We start from the raw sequence: 20,199 nt of genomic DNA on the forward strand, positions 1-20,199 counted from the left end.
CTTTCCAAATGAAAATGAAAAGAAAACAAAGGACACTAAAAACACAATCCTGGTCACCTGTGTCTTAAAAAAAAAAAAATCCCAATGAGTAATTGAGGCATTTGTTTAGATGTCCAGGTGGCCAAGATTGTGCTTTCTGGGATTCTTTTGGCCTGTGAACCGCTAGTTCAATTCCTTCATGTGTCACTCACAGCGCAACCTTGAGTGATTCAGTTCGCCCTTGTGCTGTAAGTGCTCTGCATTGCTCTGAAAACAGGGAGTGCATTTATGGTGCTAATAAAATAAAGAGCATGGTAAAAAAAAAAATGTGGCTTTACTGACTTTGCATACATTTTGTTATAAAGAAAACAGAACCATCCTAGAATGTGTTTTAAATGCTTACCTTGCTTTGCTGAACTTCATAATTTAGTTCAACTGCATCTTTGGAACATTCCCTATCAGGGATTGTCAAATAAGCTTTCATAATATTATCAAGAGAATACTACTGTTCCTTTAAATATTCTATACTCCATTGCACTGAAAATATTGGACACTGACAGGCCGAGCGGGCGAGTGTCCAGGCCACTCTCCTGTGCGCGCGATTCAGTATTTTAATTTATTAAAATTAGGCCCGGCGGAAGCAGCGGCTGTCAGTGGGTTTGACAGCCAACCCTCAATTTTGCCCGCGTCAGTTCTCGAGCCCGCTGACAGCCACGGGTTCGGAAACCAGACGCCGGCAAAATTGAGCATCCGGGTTTCGACCCACCAGCCGCAGGCCCATTTTAAATTTTTTTTTTTTACTTTTTTAAACTTTCGGGACCTCCGACTTAATATCGCCATGATATTAAGTCGGAGGGTGCACAGAAAAGCAGTTTTTACTGCTTTTCTGTGCACTTTCCCAGTGCCCTTTGGGTAGGCGCTAATTTCTGAAAGCAAAATGTGTGGCTTGGCTGCACATTTTGCTTTCTGAATCGCACAGGAATACCTAAATAGCGCCCGCAACATGCATTTGCATGTTGCGGGCGCTATTTGGTTTGGGGGGGGGGGGGTTTTGGACGCGCTATTACCCCTTACTGAATAAAGAGTAAAGCTAGCGCGTCCAAAACGCGGGTCCAAATGCCGGCTAACAGTGCGCTCCATTGGAGCGCACTGTTAGCCGGCCGATACAGTACAGTGCGCTCCATTGGAGCGCACTGTACTGTATCGGCCTGTTTATAAGAAAGCTCACTAAAATAATAAATACTTGGTGTGCATTGTTAACAAGCAGCACATGTATTAAAGTAAACAAGTCAGATACATTTGCAATTTAAGCGTCAGCATCTATACAGAGCCCATATAATATAATGTGTTTAACAAACAAAAAACCAAATGAAATAAAAACATGAAGAAATGCATTATTATTTGGGCAGAATGAAGAGTGTCATATAAACAACTTACTGGGTAGGAAGCTGTGCTTTGTAACAGATGCTTTTAGCATAAACCTGAGTAATAAAGGAAAGTCAGACCAAGGCAGCAAGCAAATCTTGGTTGCCCTGTTACATATAGTAATAAGGGCAGAAAATGACCAAATGGTCCATCCAGTCTGCCCAGCAAGTTACTTATGTTTGCAACTGCCACTCCATGCAGATTGATGCCTTCTAAGGGTAGTGACTGCTGCTCCCTGCAGGTAACTCCCAAGCCTTATGTTAAGGGTAGTAATGTTTACAATCAAGATCAAGCAACTATAAAATCCATAACAAAATTACTGCTAGCAACATTTTTTTACGGGGTGAGCAGCCTTCCTCACTGTTCGAACATGCTTTGCTTTTGGACTTGGCCGTTAGTGTAATCCAACCAATTCCCTCGTGTTTAATATCATCAACATTTGTACGGCGCACAGCAAATATACGCAGCACTGTAAGCACACAAGTTTTGCACCGACCTGAAGGGAATACAGCTGTGGAAAAGGATCCACAAATGTATTAAATCAGCTCAATTAAAATAATAATAATAATAATAAAAGTCACACCTGCAACTTGTTTACGAACTTTTTATGTGAAGGTAAAGTGACAAACTTGGGAACAGCATCCCAGTGTCATGATTATAAAGGAAAGCTGCTCTCAGTGGCTCTAACTCAAGGTCACCATAACTATTGCCTGGTTCTGACAGAGGAGCCTGCAGTGCTGAGTGAGGACCGAGAAAGCATCCAGCAGGCGCGTTCCTCCCAAAACAAAAGACAGGACCGCAGGCTCCAGTAGTCACTTTGGCCCCCGAATACTTACCGAGGATCCAGCCCAGAAGGGGCACGAGCTCTTGATCCGCGACGAGGTGGTCAGGGCCAGCGCCCCGAAGCTGAGCGCCACCAGGCAACCGCCCAGCACCAGCTGCAGCAGCCCCAGCGACAGCAGCGGGCGGGCGGGCAGCAGAGCCGGCGGCGGCGCCCGCCGGGAGAAGGAGGCCGGAGGAGGCGGGAGCGGAGGGACCCCGCGGCACCAGCGTGCCCGGGGAGGAGGAGGCGGCGGCAGCAGCTCCCCGGCCCCCGAGGATCCCGCAGGCGGGGGGCGCCACGGCGGGGGCAACAAGAGCCCGGCAGGAGTACGGGCAAAGACATGCTACAGCTCCCCCGGGACAAGCCCGGGCCGGGGGGCGATGCCGTGCGCCTATTACCAGCGCGTGCAACAAGCCAGGAGAAGGGAGAGAGCGCGCGCGCGGCGCCCGAGCTTTCACTGCCAGGTTGAAAATAACTTGGAAGGAGGGGGCGGCTTGGGTTTCACGCCCTGTGCTGTGTGCAGGTGGGAGGAGGGGGGAGGGGGGGCGCGCGCCGGACGGAGCTCGCACCGACGAGCGCGGTCGCGTTCTCCTGGGTGGGCTACGCTCGGTGGGGGGTCGTGCACATTGCTCTGTGGCGCGTGCGCGCACGCTCCCCGGCAGACACGCGGTTCAGCGAGGTGAGGAGGGCTCTTGGCGCCGGCGTTAGAGACCAGCGGGAGGAGAAAGAACAACGGACAGCTTGGCAAGCACCTTTCTTTCCAGCATTCCCTGGGCAGGGGGGAAGGTTGAGAGAGAGGCGTGTCATATGTATGTATGTATATATATATATTTGTTTTCTTTTCCTGTTTCTCTCCAAATGGTGGGGCAGATGTGGGGATTAATTTTCCTTTTTTTTTTTTGTTAGTGTTATTGAATTGTTCCAAAAACAGGATGAAGGTAAATACTTTGCACCAGAAACAGGTGTAAACATAATACTCAGTATTACATTAATACAAAGAAAATAAAAACCTTATCTCAACGTAAGGGTACTAGAACCAAATGTGGACAAATACCCCTAGTACAGAAACTAGATCAAATTACCCTGGATCATTCCTTGTCATCACTAGTGTTGAACCTATAGAGGGGTGTTTTGGGTTTTTTTTAAGCAGCCGAGAAAACATACAAAATTAGCAGAATTGTGCTTATAATTAGACATTCTTGTTCCTACCCGGATCAGTCCAGACTCCTGGGTTTTGCATGGGTCCAGCAGATGGAGACAGAGAAAGTTTTACATACATTGTACATAACCTAGTGTGCCTCCCTCAGTATTGCTCTGTCTTCGGCTAATGGTAGATAGTGTAAAACCTGCAGTCTGGAGAAAGAAAAAAAGATTAAAAGACATTTCTGGATCCTTCCACAGAGTTGTGAGTCCTGGTGGGGCCATACCACCTGGTTTGATGCAGACATGCAGGGGGTTGGTGACTCTTCTGGTAGCTTGGTCCAGAGGTCGGTTGGGTGGGCATCGGGTGGTCCAGATCTCTCATCCCCTATGAGACAGGGGTGGAACCTGCTGGCAGTTCTGCACTGCAAGCCTAGTGGAGCAGGGAAGTATCCCTTGTATATGGGTTTGTCCGGGGCTGGGTTATTAAACTTTGGCAAAATGAGTGGATATGGATATAGTCAGCAGTCTGGCTCTCTTCTGGATCTACCATGCAGCCTGTGCTCTCTTCTGGATCTACCATGCAGCCTGTGCTCCTGGAACCTGAACATCTGCACCAAAGGAAAGTATTGGCTTCTATGTGTTACCGCAACCAGCCTGCCTCACCTTCCCTCCGTTCTAGCCGGGCTGGTTCCCAGAGTGGCTGCGCTGCCTTCCTCTTCGCGGCTGTCTCTGCCGCCAGAGTGCCGCGAGGTGCAGCAGGAAAAGCCGCCATCGAACCTGTGCGCCCAAGGTCCCAGGCGTGCGTCTGCGCCTCTCTACCTTATTTAACGGGCCCGCGGCAAGTCAGCTGCCCGCCCTCCTTTTCGGCATCATCTCTCCAGGGCCCTATTTTAGACAAGCCCTGACCTGCAGGCCTCGTCTTGGCAACTGCTCAGCTCCCTAGCTGTTCCAATTGCTCAGACTGCCTTCTGCCTCTCTCGGCATCGGACCATCTCCAGACCCTGACCGTTGCTGCGCCTGACCACGCTTCGGACCATCTCCAGACCCTGACCTTTGCTACTCCTGACCACCCTTCGAAGTGCCTTTTGGCTCTAACCGCCTCTTGTCTGATTCCGCTTGCCGACGGTGGGGTCTTGAGGGGTTCTACTCCTCAGATGGCGCCTTCCCCATCCCGGACCAAGGGTCCACAAGTCTACATACCATAACAGAATGCCAGGACCATGGACTCGGCCTGTCTGCTCTCCAGGCTATACAGGGCCTGGCCCAGAAGATCCAGGAACAACAACGGTTCCTGGAAGCTCTGGCTACTTCTATGGAATGGCTAAACACTTGCCTGGACTCGCAACCAGTGGACTGGACTACTTTGAAGTTGGTCCCCGGCCTCGTTCTGAAACTCCAGAATCTCCATTCGACACTAGAACCGGTAGTGGTGGACGTAAACCATCCTGCCGCCCGTCAAGATCTTCTGACTCAGCTTAACGCCCCACCTCCGTCCCCAGCAGCTTCCGTATCTGTCTCCGATTCTGTTCGAGCGGTCATTCCTCTGCCAGCACTACGCCGTTACTCAGAAGACCCTAAGCAGTGTCAGGGGTTTTTAAACCAATGCCACATGCACTTTACCCTCCAGTCCACACTTTTTCCAAGTGACTTGGTCAAGGCAACTTTTATTCTTTCCCTTTTGGGTGGCAAAACTTGGCATGGGCTTCTCCCTTGTGGGAATGTTCCGATCCTCTGCTCTCTAATCTGACACAGTTTGTCTCCGCCTTTAAACAAATATTTGAGGAACCTAACAGACTTCCAGCCATGGGCTCCAACCTTCTTCATCTTCAACAAGGACCCCGCTCCCTGAACGAGTATGCGATTGAATTTTGTACCTTGACCACGGAGCTAAATTGGCAGGGGGACAGCTTACAAGCCATGTTTCTAGATGGCTTGGCTCCTCAAATTAAGGATGAGATGGCAGCACGAGAGCTTCCCACATCCCTCGAAGGGCTCATTGATCTCGCTGGGAAGATTGACCGGCGTCTCCAGGAACAGGCCCGGGAGAATCATCGTACTCTGGGTTCCTGTCAAGGAATCGCTCTTCTTTGGCAGTGATCATTCCTTGCCTTCGGAAGAACCGATGCAACTAAGTCGCAGCCACCTCACGATTGCTGAAAACTCCCGTCATAGTCAGTTGGGGCTTTTTCTTTATTGCGGTAACCACACATTTGCTGGCATAGTGCCCAGAAAGGAAGAAGGCAACTCCTCGCCAAGAGACGTCTGAGTCGGTAACTCTCGGTCTCACCACAACCTCACCCCTGTTCCTATTGGCTGCTTCAGTGGAACTATCCTCTACCTGCATTTCCACCCAAGCCCTAGTGGACTCGGCGCTGGGGGGAACTTTATCCAACAGGACCTCGTGGACCAATTTCAACTCCCTACATGTCTTTTGTCGCCTCCGTTGGCTCTCTCCTCGGTCCATGGGGACTTCCTCCCAGGTGTGGTGATACGGGCTACTCAACCTCTTACTTTGAAAGTTGGGCCGGATCACACTGATGTCATCACTTTCTACATTCTCCCTAGGGCCGTGAGTCCTGTAATTCTGGGTCTACCATGGCTGCAGAAGCATCAGCCAAATTTTGACTGGGTCACGGCCGACCTGATTTGGTGGGGACCACAGTGTTCTGAGTCCTGTCTCAAAGCAGGGGAATCTCTCCGATCCCTGACTGTGACTACTTCTCTCCCTAATTTGTTTCTTCCATGTAAGAAGTCTCAGGAGACTCAGACCAGGCCTTGCCCTCTCCAGAGGAACGTTCTGAGGGCAGTTTTTACCCAGGTGAAGGAACAAATGACGCATAAGACTGCCGAACACGAGGCCTTTGTGAAAAACCAATCTAGCCACGAAAGGATTTATGGCTCTGCTAACTTACAAGGAAGAGGAGATCCGGAACTTACATGCCTGTTGGCAACTTGAGAGGGAGAAGGAGCCTCTCTCTACAGCTTCCCCGATTCCACCAAGACTCCCGCCCACCCCTCAGGGCAATACAAAGATGGCTTTTCCTCTGAGCCCTGCAGGACATCCGCCCACGAATTTGCAAGAACCAAAGAGTAACTGGTTCCTTAGCTACTTAGACTCCCAGAGGGGGATGTAGATGAGGGGTACTGTTACGTTGGCTGGCCACACGGACCACGACCGGCCTGCCTCATCTTCCCTCCGTTCTGCCTGGGCTGGTTTCCAGAGTGACTGAGGGAACGTCTCCAGCACTGCCTTCCTCTTTGCGGCTCTGTCCGCCACCGGAGTGCCACGAGGTGCAGCAGGAGAAGCCGCCGCCATCGAACCTGTGCGCCCAAATTCCCGCGCGCCTCTCTACTTTATTTAAAGGGCCCGTGGCAAGTCAGCTGCCGGCCCTCCTTTTCTACGTCATCTCTCCAGGGCCCTATTTTAGGCGAGCCCTGACCTGCAGGACTAGTCTTGGCAACTGCTCAGCTCCCTAGCTGTTTCAGTTGCTCGGCCTGCCTTCTGCCTGTTTCTGCACTGGACCATCTCCAAACCCTGACCTTTGCTTCCCCAGACCACACTTCAGACCATCTCCAGACCCTGACCTTTGCTTTGCCTGACCACGCTTCGGACCATCTCCAGACCCTGACCTTTGCTACTCCTGACCACCCTTTGAACTGCTTTTTGACTCTGACCGCCTCTTGTCTGATTCTGCCTGCCAACAGTGGGGTCCTAATGGGTTCTACTCCTCAGATGGCGCCTTCCCCATCCTAGTCCCAGGGTCCAAAAGTCTATGTATCATAATAGTATGTATCATTTCTCCAAGAGTAAAAAAAAAAAAAAAGAACAAGGAACGAGTTAGAGGAATCTGTGCAGCATTGGCATGGAGCTACCTTAGAAGCTTGGGGAGCTCAGCGATGGGGTTTTTCATCAGTTTCTCTGCCTGCGCAGGAGACCGGGTGTTGGCTCTGTGGCACCAAGGGACTGTTCCCTTACTTGCTGTTGAGGTGCTGATGATGCTGCAGGTGCAGAGAAAAACACATGTGCATGCAGCAAAAGCAGCATGGCATTTGGGGGGGTCTGCATTGCTGCACCCATAGGAGAAGCAACAGGGCTGTCTGCGGCTGGCTGATTGGGCAGTGCTGGTTAGGTGGCATGGACAAGGCCTCAGGGACTATGCTGAGAGAGAGAATTGAAAAGCAACAGCAGTCTCGTACTGCACCTTTAACCATCGATCATCTAATGGTCCAACTGACTCCCTCACAGGCTGTTTCGGATATATTTTAAAATGTTTTTACTGTGAGTTTTTGCCTCTACAGCCAACTTCTTTTCAAATTCTCTCTTAGCCTGTCTTATCAATGTCTTACATTTAACTTGCCAATGTTATGCATTATCCTATTTTCTTCTGTTGGATCCTTTTTCCAATTTTTGAATGAAGATCTTTTGGCTAAAATAGCTTCTTTCACCTCCCCTTTTAACCATGCCAGTGATCGTTTTGCCTTCTTTCCACCTTTCTTAATATGTGTGGAATACATCTGGATTGTGCTTCTAGAATGATATTTTTTAACAATGACCGTGCCTCTTGCACACTTTTTACTTTTGTAGCTGCTCCTTTCAGTTTTTTTCTAACTATTTTTCTCATTTTATCAAAGTTTCCCTTTTAAAAGTTTAGCACGAGAGCCATGGATTTGCTTACTGTCCCCCTTCCAGTCATTAGTTCAAATTTGATCATATTATGATCACTATTGCCAAGCAGACCCACCACCGTTACCTCTCTCATCAAATCCTGTGCTCCACTGAGAATCTTTTTGATCAAGTCTTATCTTAGGTACAGAAAATGATAACCTGTATTGGTAAGATAACCATCTTTTTAATTGCCAATCTGGACCCAGAGAGCGCCTGCCACCAGGAGGTGGAGCACAGGAGGAGACAGAGGCTAGCTGGAGCTTCTCCAATAGCAACCCGGGTTTCCCTCAGGTTGAGCCCTTGGTTACGCGGGCCGCCTGGTCTTAGGTGGGCCTTGCAGGGTCTCCCAGAGAGGAAATGCAGGGGAGTGCCCACCACGAACAAAGGTGCGCTGCGCGGTCCATGTCCAAGCAGTGTCCGAGTGGATAGCGAGGATCAAAGCCAGAGTAACATTCCAAAATGGTCAGCTAAAGCAGGGGTCAGTACTGTAGTCAATCTGGGAGTAGTCAGGCAGAGGTCAAGTTCCAGGCAGCGATCAGATATGGATGATGAACAGGCAGCGCTCTGTTCCAGGCAGCCCAGACGTGGTCAGTGTACAGGCAGCGATCGGTTCCAGGCAGCGGTCAGACGTGGTCAGTGTACAGGCAGAGGTCGGTTCCAGGCAGCCCAGACGTGGTCAGTGTACAGGCAGCAATCGGTTCCAGGCAGCGGTCAGACGTGGTCAGTGTACAGGCAGCGCTCTGTTCTATGCAGCCCAGACGTGGTCAGTGTACAGGCAGCAATCTGTTCCAGGCAGCGGTCAGACGTGGTCAGTGTACAGGCAGAGGTCGGTTCCAGGCAGTGGTCAGATGTGGTCAGTGAACAGGCAAAGGTCGGATCCAGGCATCAGTCAGACGAGGTCAGGAGCAAGCAAAGGTCAGTACTGTGAGATTAGTACAAAGGGTACTACCAGGAACGGAGAGACGCAGGAACAGGCAAACTAGAGACCACCGGAGTGTATGACCCGATTCCAAGGCAATTTGCTAGTGGCTGAGCCCTGCTATATATACAGGGCTCAAGTGATGTCAGAACTGGGCGCCGCCTGTGAGTTTCCCGCGCTTGGCCCTTTAAAGATGGAAGAGTTGCACGCGCTAGGGGGCGGGGCCAATGCTGAGGAGGATGCTGAGCCCCTGCGTGAGGAGCGTTGCGAGGTAGAAGGCCACGATGGGCCTGGGGACGCTCATGGACGCTGCAGGTGAGCCGTGCTGGGATTGAGAGAGCTTGTAGATGGGCGTGCCAGGTGAGCAGGCCTGGTCGCAGCACCAGCATGGTCGGGAAGCGCAATAGTAACCCCACCCCACCCCTTCTAGGCCTCCCCCTTACTGGCCTGGGCTTCTCAGGATGGGTCCGGTGGAACTCAGTGAGGAGGTCCTTGTCGTAGATCTGGTGGGAGGGCTCCCAGGAGTTCTCCGCCGGCCCGAAGCTCTCCCACGACAGGAGGTACTCCCAATGGCCTCTATGGCGCCGGACATCCAGGACATCTTATACTTGGAGGATGTCCTCAGGTTCAGCAGCTTGTTATGTAGGCTCAGGGGACCTTCGAGAGGGCCAGAACAAGACAAATGGCTTCAATAGAAACACATGGAATGTGTTGTGGAACCCCATGGAGGTGGGAAGTTGCAGCTGGTATGTCACCGCACCTATGCGTCAGATGATTGGGAATGGTCCGATGAATCCGGGCGCCAGTCGCTGTGAAGGGAGACGTAGTATGATGTGTTTAGTGCTCAACCAGACTTTCTGGCCAGGCCGGAAAAGGGGTGCGGTGTGATGATGAACGTCCGTGAAGCGTTTGGCTCTCTCGGCAGCCTGACCCAGTCTCTCCTTGACCTGATTCCAAAGGCGACGAATAGTCTGTGCGCCATAGACTGGGCTGCAGGTGAGGGCACAGAAAGCGGCACTGGTAGAGGCAGGCGTGGCTGGCAACTGAATACTACTGAGAAGGGTGAGAGACATCAGTGGCAGAGGCAACATGGGTATTGTGGGATAACTCGGCTCATGGTAAGAGGTTGGCCCAATTGTCCTGTTGATCATTGACGTAATATCTCAGGAATGTTTTCAGGGAGCGGTTTGTCCTCTCGGCTTGGCCATTTGCCTGAGGGTGGTAGGCAGGTTCAGGGTAATATCAAATGTTTTACATAAGGACTTCCAGTACTTGGCAGCGAATTGTGGCCCATGATCAGAAACGATCTGTCTGGGTAAAGCATGTAAGCGGAATACATTGTTTAGGAAGAGTTTTGCCAGTTCAGGAGCTGAGGGGAGGCTTGGTAGTGGAACGAAGTGGGCCATTTTCAAAAAGCGGTCGATAATTTGATTTCTGTTCTTTAATATATAGGAATTCACTCTACAGTGTTAAATTGGTTTGAAAGTTTTCTCACCAACCGCACTTGTCAAATTAACATTGGCTCCTGTTTCTCCCAATTCTTCACTCAATCAACAGGTGTACCCCAGGGTTCTTCACTATCTCCTATATTATTTAACATTTATCTTCTACCTCTGTGCCATATTTTATCCTCTCTAAATGTGCAATACAAACTCTATGCAGATGACATTCAATTATTTGTCCCCTATAAATCATCTTGGCCAGAGACTTTCTCCTTGATTCAATTATATATCAACACCATAGAGCAGGGGTCGGGAACCCATGGCTCGCGAGCCAGATATGGCTCTTTTAAGGGCTGCATCTGGCTCGCAGACAAGTGTCGCCACACTTTCCCGCTGACCCAGCTGCTCCCCGGTCCTCTTTCGCCCGGGCTTAAAATGCTGTCAGCCCGGGTGGAACGCGGCAGGACAGCTGGAGACAGCGGCACCGGCGTGCTCTCTTCTTCCCGCCCCCCCCCCCCCCCCCCCCGCGGCCCGGAAGAGGAAGTGGAGAGTATCGGGTGCGTGCGCGGCAAGAAGAGGCCACGCTAGTGCGCTCGGCATCGGCCCGAAGAAAAGAAGACTGCAGCGCGGCTCGGAGGAAAATGAAGAGGTTCAACCGCGGCCGATGGGACTCCTCCTCCGCGAGGGCTGAAAAGGAAGAGGTTAGCGTTGGGAGGAGGCTGCTGCTGCTGCCGCGAGTTCCCGGGGTGGGGGTGGGGGAGAGAGAGAGTGAATCTCTCTCCCCCACCCCCACCCCGGGAACTCGCGGCAGCAGCAGCAGCCTCCTCCCAACGCTAACCTCTTCATTTTCAGCCCTCGCGGAGGAGGAGTCCCATCGGCCGCGGTTGAACCTCTTCATTTTCCTCCGAGCCGCGCTGCAGTCTTCTTTTCTTCGGGCCGATGCCGAGCGCACTAGCGTGGCCTCTTCTTGCCGCGCACGCACCCGATACTCTCCACTTCCTCTTCCGGGCCGCGGTGGGGGGGCCGGGCCTGTGTGTGTGAGAGATCGCATGTATGTCTGTGATTGAGAGCCTGCCTGTGAGAGAGAGAGCATGAATGTAAGTTTACCATTGGGAACCTGTATGTATGTGTAAGTTTGTGTTTGAAAACCTGTTTGTGTGAAAGTATGTGTGTATGATTGAGGTCCTTTGTGTGTAAGAGAGATCATGTGTATGCATGATTAAGAGCCTGTGTGCTTAAGTAAGAGAGAGATCATGTGTGTCTGTGTATGATTGAGAGATGGTTTAGGTGAGGGAGCATGTGAGTATGTGATTGAGAGCATGTGTGTAAATGAGAGAAAGAGAGGACATGTTTGTAAGCATGTGAATGAGAGTCTGTGTGCGAGAGAAAAAGACAGCATGTATTTATGTGAAAGCCTGTGTGTGTGTGTAAGCGTGAAAAGATAGCATGTGTGTAAATGTGTAATTAAGAGCCTATATAAGTGAGAGAGAAAAAACTTGTGTATATGTGAGTCTTTAAGTTACATATTTTGTAAAGATCCATTGTAAATGCATTTTTATTAATTGTTATACTCTCTTCTTCTTCTTCCCACTCTCCCAGTTGTATAATTCCTTGTTCATTGTAACTGTATTTTCTGCACCAGTTAGTTGTTCCAGTTCTATGTTTTAATGCACAAACTGTTAAATGTAAACCGGTTTGATGTGACCCCTGGTCGTGAAAGCCGGTATAGAAAATAGCTAAATAAATAAATAATATGTGAGAGCATGTGTGTATAGGTGTGTCATTGAGAGCCAGTGTGAGAGAGGGCGCTGGTATGTGACTGAGAGAGGAGAAAGTTCCAAGCAAACCACCCCACCTCCTGCTAATTCAGAACAATCTCAGGACACCTGGATATCAAACGTTCCCAGGTATGCAGAGCAAAAAAGTTTTGTATCCTTATTATTTTTCATTACTGGGTCTTTGTGTCTGCTATTTTGAAATATTTGTTGGTATCTGGAAATGTTTTATATGAGTTTTTAATTATTGGATATTCCACTCATCAGCTGTTTCGAAATATGTTCTTTTTGTTAGTACAGTTTTACTGCTGATGATTTTATATTTCTTGATTTGTTTTATAAGGATGGGTGATGTTTCTTTTTTCCTTTGTTACACTGCATACAGAGACTCTGGCTTGTTGCAGTTTCCAATTCAGTTTTTTCTGCATGCTTCTTGTTATGCGTTTTGGTCTCTTTATTCTATGTTAGGTGAGGGACAGCACGTGATTCAGGTGAGGTTTTCTGCTGGCGTGTAGTTTCTGTGTAGGACTCTGTAGCAGCCTGACTTGGTCCGTTTTCCTAATAGGAGATGTATTGGTGTCTTAAGGCCTGGTGTAATATTTTCAGAGACTTATTGTACTTTAAAAGTGTGATCTTATATAAAATGCACACATTTACTTGTATTTAGTTTTAAACATATTGTATGGCTCTCATGGAATTACATTTTAAAATATGTGGCGTTTATGGCTCTCTCAGCCAAAAAGGTTCCTGACCCCTGCCATAGAGCAATGGATGGCCCACAACAGTTTAAAATTGAACAAAAAAACCCCAGAAATATTATTTCTCAGCTATATAACAAACCCTAGTAATGCTCCCCCTGCAAATATAACTTTAGGTAAAGACATCATACAAATCACCAAATTAGCACGAAATCTAGGTGTCTGGATCGATACCAACTTATCATTAAATCATCATATACCTAAAATAGTACAAAACTCGTTTTTCAAACTACATGTACTAAAATGACTTCGCCCCCTATTGTTTTTCATGATTACCGATCAATATTGCAAGCATTGATTTTTTCAGGCATAGATTACTGTAATGGGCTATATATGGGTCTACCTGAATCTGCCATCAGACCCCTTCAGCTGATCCAGAATTCAGTTGCTAGGCTACTCACGGCTACTCCCATGAAGCAACATATTTCTCCTATCTTACAAAAATTACATTGGTTACCAGTTAAATTCAGAATTCGGTACAAAATCATCATGATAATACACTCTCTACTAAATAACTCAGACTCTATTTGGTTATGCACTACACTACGAGTTTATAAGCCCTCAAGAGAACTTAGATCAGCCGGAAAAAACTTATTAGAAGTTCCCACTGTTAAAATGGCTGCTTTAAATATAACAAGGCAAAGAGCTTTTTCAGTGGCCGGCCCCATTTTGTGGAATGCTTTGCTGGACCTCTTATGACAAATATCTAATAGAAATGAGTTCAAGAAAGCATTAAAAACATACTTTTTCATGGAAGCATTTGGAAAGCCTGAGCTTTCTCAGTAGCAGTTATTTTAACCATACAAGAGGCCAGTCAAAGTCAATACCCAAACACTAGGAGGTCTTAACCTTAACTATTTGTTAGTTTAGTTGCTATATCTCTTTCTTTCTGCCTTTTTTTTTTTTGTAAAATAAGTCAACTTTGTTACTACCTTTTGATTTATCCCAAAATTTGTTTTATTGATCAAGATGCAGATTGTATTTTTATTCTAACTTTGTTTTACTATTTTATTTAATATGAATTTGTTTTGATTTTTAAGTTTATTATTATTGTAAACCGCTTTGGTCAATCCTGTATTGGTAAAACAGTATATAAACATGTTAAATAAATAACCCAAATGACCGTGTTGCCCTTTGATGGGGGCAGATCGACGATGAAGTCAGTAGAGATACTTGACCAGAGTTCGGTGGGAGCCGGAAGAGGATGGAGGAGTCCCCAAGGGCAGCCAGTTGGAGGTTTTTGCTGTGCATAGATGGGGCAGGAGTCTACCTAACTGCAGGAGTCTTTAACCATGCTAGGCCACCAGTAATGTCTTCTTAACATCTCAAGGGTCCAAGCCTGGCCAGGATGGACGGCCAACTTCGAGTCGTGGGCCCAGCATAGGACGCACTCCTGGAGACAGCGTGGCACCACCATCTTCCCAGCTGGTACCGTGTTAGTAACTGCGAGAGTTATGCAAGCTGGGTTGATGATGTGCCTAGGAATTTCGGGCATATCTTCTGGCTCGAGGGAGCGAGAGAGAGCATTCGCTCGGGTGTTCTTTGAACTCCGCTAACGCCCAGCAGCAAAGTGGAAACGTTCAAAGAACAGCACCCAGCGGGCCTGTCTGGGATTCAATAGTTGTTCAAGGTTTTTGTGGTCTGTAAATATCGTAAATTTATGCTGTGCTCCTTCTAACCAGGGGCACCATTCTTGAAGGGCCAATTTCACAGCTAAAAATTCACGGTCCCCAATTGTGTAGTTTTGCTCAGCGGCAGAAAACTTGTGTGAGTAGAAGGAGTAAGGTACTAAGACCCCCTTGGAGGAATATTGGCTCAGGACCGCCCCTGCTCCAATGGTGGAGGCGTCTACTTCGACGATGAAGGGGCGGCTAGGATCCAGATGCCATAGACATGGTCCGGTGCAGAAGGCCTCTTTCAAGGCGTGGAAAGCAGATTAAGCCTTGGGGCTCCAAACTTGAAAGTTACTACCTTTCCTAGTCATGGCTGTGAGTGGAGCAGCTAGCGTGGAGTAGTTAGCGATGAAGTTCCTGTAATAATTTGTAAATCCAAGGAACATTTGTAAGGCACGGAGGCCTACTGGCTGGGGCCAATTTCGAATACCTTGGAGTTTCTCAGGGTCCATGGTGAAGTCACGATTGGAGATGATGTAAGCCCAGGAACGGAAGACGAGTCTGTTCGAAAATACATTTCTCTAATTTTGCGTAGAGACTATTGTCTCTGAGGCATTGAAGGGCTGTCTGAACATGTGAGCGGTGGGACTTCAGATCTTTGGAAGTCCACAACAAATGAATATAGTAGGTCCCGGAAGATCTCATTCATCAAACGCTGAAAGACCGCAGGGGCATTACAAAGTCCGAAAGGCATCACTACGTACTTGTAGTGGCCATCCTTTGTATTGAAGGCGGTCTTCCAGATGTCCTCTGGCTGGATATGTACAAGATTGTATGCCCCTTGGAGATCTATCTTTGTAAATATCTGGGCTCCTTGGAGGCAATCAAATAGCTTGCTAATGAGTGGCAGAGGGTAGCGATCCTTGCGAGTCATGGCGTTTAGCCCACAATAATCAATGCAAGGACGTAAAATGCCGTCTTTCTTCACGAAGAAGAATCCGGTTCCTGCCGGGGAATCAGAGGGTCTTATGAATCATTTTTCCAGGTTCTCTTTAATGTACTCTGACATTGCTTGAGTTTCCCGAAGCGAGCGAGGAAAAGTTCTGCCCTTTGGAGGCGTGGTGCCTGGTAGGTGTTGCGTCAGTCAGTCGCAGACACCTGCGACCGCTCTGCCTTACCTCTTTTTCTCCTCTTTCACTCTCTTTGAGTAAGATGGCTGCCTCCGGTGCCGAGTGCCAAGGGTCTCGGCGTTTCCAAACCAGCATGGGCGTCCCCATCCGCCATGCTCACTCCCGTGGCCTCCTAGGGCATGAGCGCACACATCTCCTACGCGCAAATACGTCATGGCGGGAACCTCGGGAGCGGCCCCACCGCATGACGTCAGTACCTCCGGGTATATCTAGCCTCCGCTTCTGCTACCACCTTGAGTTAGCAAGGACTTCGGTTTTAGCTACTCTGACCGCTCTAAGCTGCACGCTTAGACGCTGCTTCCACTCCAAGGGTCTCACTCCTATAGAAGCTCTAGATACCTGCTCATCGGGGGTCTCTCGCTTCTAACTACCCTTCGGGGTCCTCTCTAAGACAACTGCTCCTAGGGGGTCTCTCTCTCTTTTCTACATTTCAGGATATCGGACTATCGAGTACTTGGCTCCTCGAGGGCCTACCAGCCATTATTTCCTGCACCACGGACCTTCGGTCCCAACTTTCCACTATCAGGAAGACTCCATCATTCCTGTGAGTACCTCTACAATCTGGTGCTCCAGCTCCACCCACCAGCCGCGACGTTACCCACACTGCGGGCTTCCACCTATCATAAACATCTGGGTGAGACTTCATATCTGAGCCTGTTGAATGTACTGGCACTTCTTGGATCAGTACCTTACCTTCCTGCTACCATCTGTCTACAGCAGTACAATAAAGCCTCTATCCATACTGTGACTGCTATCTGAGTTCAGCCTTTCGCAGTGGTTCTCCACGGGGCCCCTCCCTGTGGGCGGAGTCATCTCCATTGTGACCAAGGGTCCACAATGCCACAAACACAACAGTAGGAGCTCGATGGGACAATTGAATTCTCGGAGTGGAGGCAGGATGTCAGCATTTTGTTTGGAGACTACATCTTTGAAGTCAGAATACAGAGCAGGTAACCCGGTAAGAGTTCAGAACGGTAACTGCTGGAGTCACCTGTTGCAGACAGTGATTCTGGCACTGGGGTCCCCACTGAGTTAACTGCAGGGATTGCCAGTCGAAGTGGGGTGTGTATACCTGGAGCCAAGGAAGTCCTAGGATTACCGATGTGTGGAACGCTTCAAGACAGAGCGAAATCTCCTCTTCATGGAGGGCTCCCATGGTGAGGCGGAAGGACGCGGTGCGATGAGTAATGCTTTTAGGGAGGTGCTGTCCTTGGATTGATGCGATGCGGAGAGGTATTTCCAGAGGTTGAAGAGGGATCTGAAGTAACAGGACGATATCGTCCAAAATAAAACTGCCACTCACCCCAGTGTCCACGAGTGCGGTAGTGGCAAAGGAGCGTGATTTCCCTAAAGAGGGACACAGGAAGGAGTAATTGGGGGCCAGTAACAGTAGCGCCCAAGCTCGGGAACCCCGCTGGGCTCAGGCTCTGCAGTTTCTTGGACTTATGGGGCAGGATTGCAGGAGATGTCCGGAACCACCACAGTATAGGCAAAGGCCTTGTTTCTTACGTCGGAGATGCTCTTTAGGAGACAAGCGCCCGCGATTAATCTGCATCGGTTCCTCTGATGATGAAGGAGGTGCCGGTAAGGCCTTCAACTGGGGGCTCGTGGCATGAGCTAATGTAAGGCAGGAGGCTGGAGGACCTTTACCTCTTGGTGTCGCTGTCGTAGGCAATGGTCAATCTTGCCAACCTGGGAAATCAGGTCCTCAAGAGATGTAGGAATCTCACGAGCAGCCAGCTCATCCTTGAGGGCAGGAGACAGTCCTTCAAAATAGATTGCCCTTAGGCAGTCCTCTTGCCACCCCAGTTCTGTGTTCCAAGCCAGATTAAAAAATTATCATCAATAAATCTAAGCCATAAGTGCAGGAAACCTGTCCATTCAGAAGGGTATACATAAGTCTCCTCAAAATTCGCCACATATAGGCACGTTAAGTTAGGGGCCATGGTGACGCCCATAGCAGTGCCTTTTACCTGTTGATAATATGTTGTATCGAAACGAAAATAGTTTTGTGTCAATGGAATTATCAAAATTCGCCCTAACAATGAAGTTGGCACTCGCTCAGGACCCTGAATGGTCAGGTTTTCTACACTTATGGCTTAGATTTATTGATATTTTTTTAATCTGGCTTGGAACAGATGTGCAATTCTTTATGTTTTCTGATTGGTTAAATCATTGTAACAGTAATATACAGTTTAATTTTAACATTCATCCATCTCAAATAGCCTTTTTGGATATTCTTATATCATTTGACAATACTAAATTTTCAACTACCATTTTTAGAAAAGATACTGCTCGCAATACTTTGCTTAGTTTTGATAGCTGTCATCCAAGGACCCTCAAAAGCAATATACCCACAGGCCAATTTTTGAGATTGAGACTGCTTTGTTTTTCAAAGCCTGATTTCATTTCTAAAGCTAAGGAGATAATGGCCCAGTTTCATGAGAGAGGGTACCCGAGCAAGGTTTTTAAAAAAGCCTTCAAACGAGCATTATATGTTGAGAGACCTATTGTTTTGGACACAAAACCGATCTACTGATATTACAATGAATTGCATATTACCTTTTTCTACCCTTAGCAAGCCTGTAACTAACATTATTCGCAGACATTGGAAATCACCATCTCTACAAGACATTTTTCAGAGTCCATTACTTTTCACATTGGAGAGGGACAAATTTGCGGGATATGCTGACACACTCGGATTTGAGTATCTCACACTAACACTGTCAAGTTAGTGGAGAACATAAACCCTGTTGACATTGTTCTGTATGCCCATGTACTAATATCATGTCTTCTTTTGAACATCCAATATCCAAGAAAATATATACCGAGGGATTTTTCAGATTGTAATTCAGAAGGGGTTATTTATATCATTCAATGCCCGTGTCAAAAACTGTATGTGGGGAAGACCACGAGAATGATAAAAATGAGGATCATTGAGCATAGATCAAACATTAGGAATTCACGTGAAAATGCACCACTGATTGAACATTGAGTTCAGTTTTCACATACTTTGATTTGTTCTTCTTCATTTTAGAAGTTGTTACCCGCCCGAGTCGAGGGGGTAACTTCTCAGAACATTTAATCCGCAAAGAACAAATATGGATATACATCCTCAACACTGTTATACCTCACAGCCTGAACAAGGAATTGGAATGGACTTTCTTTACTTAATTTTGATTGGTTATGGTTTGCCTGGATTCTGATTGGTTGTATCCCTGTGAATGCTGATTGTCAACAAAACGGCACAAAACCAATGGACCATTGTTTAAAACCAATACACTAGCTTTGTATGCGCTCCTTGTCAAACGCCATCAGGATAAATTACGGTATGTGAAATCTTAGTGATGTTATAGTTTATGGCGCCCGTAGTCCATTTATTTACATAGTCCATTTTTATATGTTTAATTTTCAGATTTGTTGGTAAAAGTTATGTCCCTCCCGACGCAGCCTCGGCGAAACACGGGTCCATGTTGGGGGACCTCTTGAAAAATATCGATAACAGTGGAGTTGCCATTTCTGTATGAATAAAAAAAAGTAATTTTGAACACCTATATGGACTATGCAACATTCTCTGCACTTATTGTGGTTGAACTATATTTTCTGAGTGCAGTTTCTGCTCTTATGCGCTTCTGTTATTTTTAATGACATTTCCTAGGTCAGTTTTATGTTTAAACAATTTTTATTAGATTTTTGTAACCTTAAGAATACAGCATTAATAATACAACACTGAAGAGGGGTGGTTTCTGCCCCCTTCTCAGAACAGAATCACAATAGATGCAGACAATGAAATGCCCACCCTCCCCCCCCCCCCCCCCCAGTTCCACACAATGCATAGGAAGTCAGCAGCAGTCAGGGCAGAGTTCCACCCAGGTAACACAGACAACAGCAAGGTTAATCGTTAACTACAAGACTGTGGGCACGATGTGGGAGAGATTGAAGATAGTTCTGCCACACCTTCAAAAAATGCCTTTGGCAGTGAGGAGAAATTCGAGAAGCCATTGACTCCATGGTTATCATGTTATGGAAACAGTTTCTCCAGGCCCAAAAGGACGGATTTTTAGGCGACCGCCAGACAGAAAGGATCATTTTTCCCCAAGACAGGCTTTACGTAAAAGCATACGCGACCCAGGATCTTGTATCAGAATCAGTGAAATACACCCAAATAACAGCCAGAGAGGGGTAACTGGGAAAGCGACATCTATCAAATCAGCCATGTACTCTGCCACTTTGCGCCAAAATCGTTGTATAGGGGGGCAAGTCCAGAATACATGGGACAAAGTCCCAGAGGCATGCCCACACTGCAGGCAGCCAGCTGAGGGTGCTATAGTTAGTTGAAAGGCCACTTGTGGCGACACATAGGCCTGACTGAGAAACAAACTGTAACTCTCTATAATACATATTGGCTGAGATCCTGGAAATACGCGAAAGCATGTCTTCAAAATATTTTGTGTAAGGACAAAATC

General features: G+C 47.9%; 1 protein-coding gene across 1 annotated transcript in view; it reads right to left on the reverse strand.

Moving 5' to 3' along the window:
* FAM189A2 (family with sequence similarity 189 member A2) overlaps positions 1–6,686 on the reverse strand; it is a 174,656-nt gene extending 167,970 nt beyond the window's left edge. Inside the window, exons 1-2 of the mRNA XM_029615947.1 lie at positions 6,522–6,686; positions 2,241–2,570 (exon numbers count right to left, since the gene is read on the reverse strand). Coding sequence (XP_029471807.1) covers positions 2,241–2,570; positions 6,522–6,686 — 495 coding nt within the window. The remainder of the gene's footprint in view (positions 1–2,240; positions 2,571–6,521) is intronic.
* Positions 6,687–20,199: the final 13,513 nt, after the last annotated feature.

Source organism: Rhinatrema bivittatum, chromosome 1, assembly GCF_901001135.1.
Source record: "Rhinatrema bivittatum chromosome 1, aRhiBiv1.1, whole genome shotgun sequence".
NCBI classification, from domain to species: Eukaryota; Metazoa; Chordata; class Amphibia; order Gymnophiona; family Rhinatrematidae; genus Rhinatrema; species Rhinatrema bivittatum.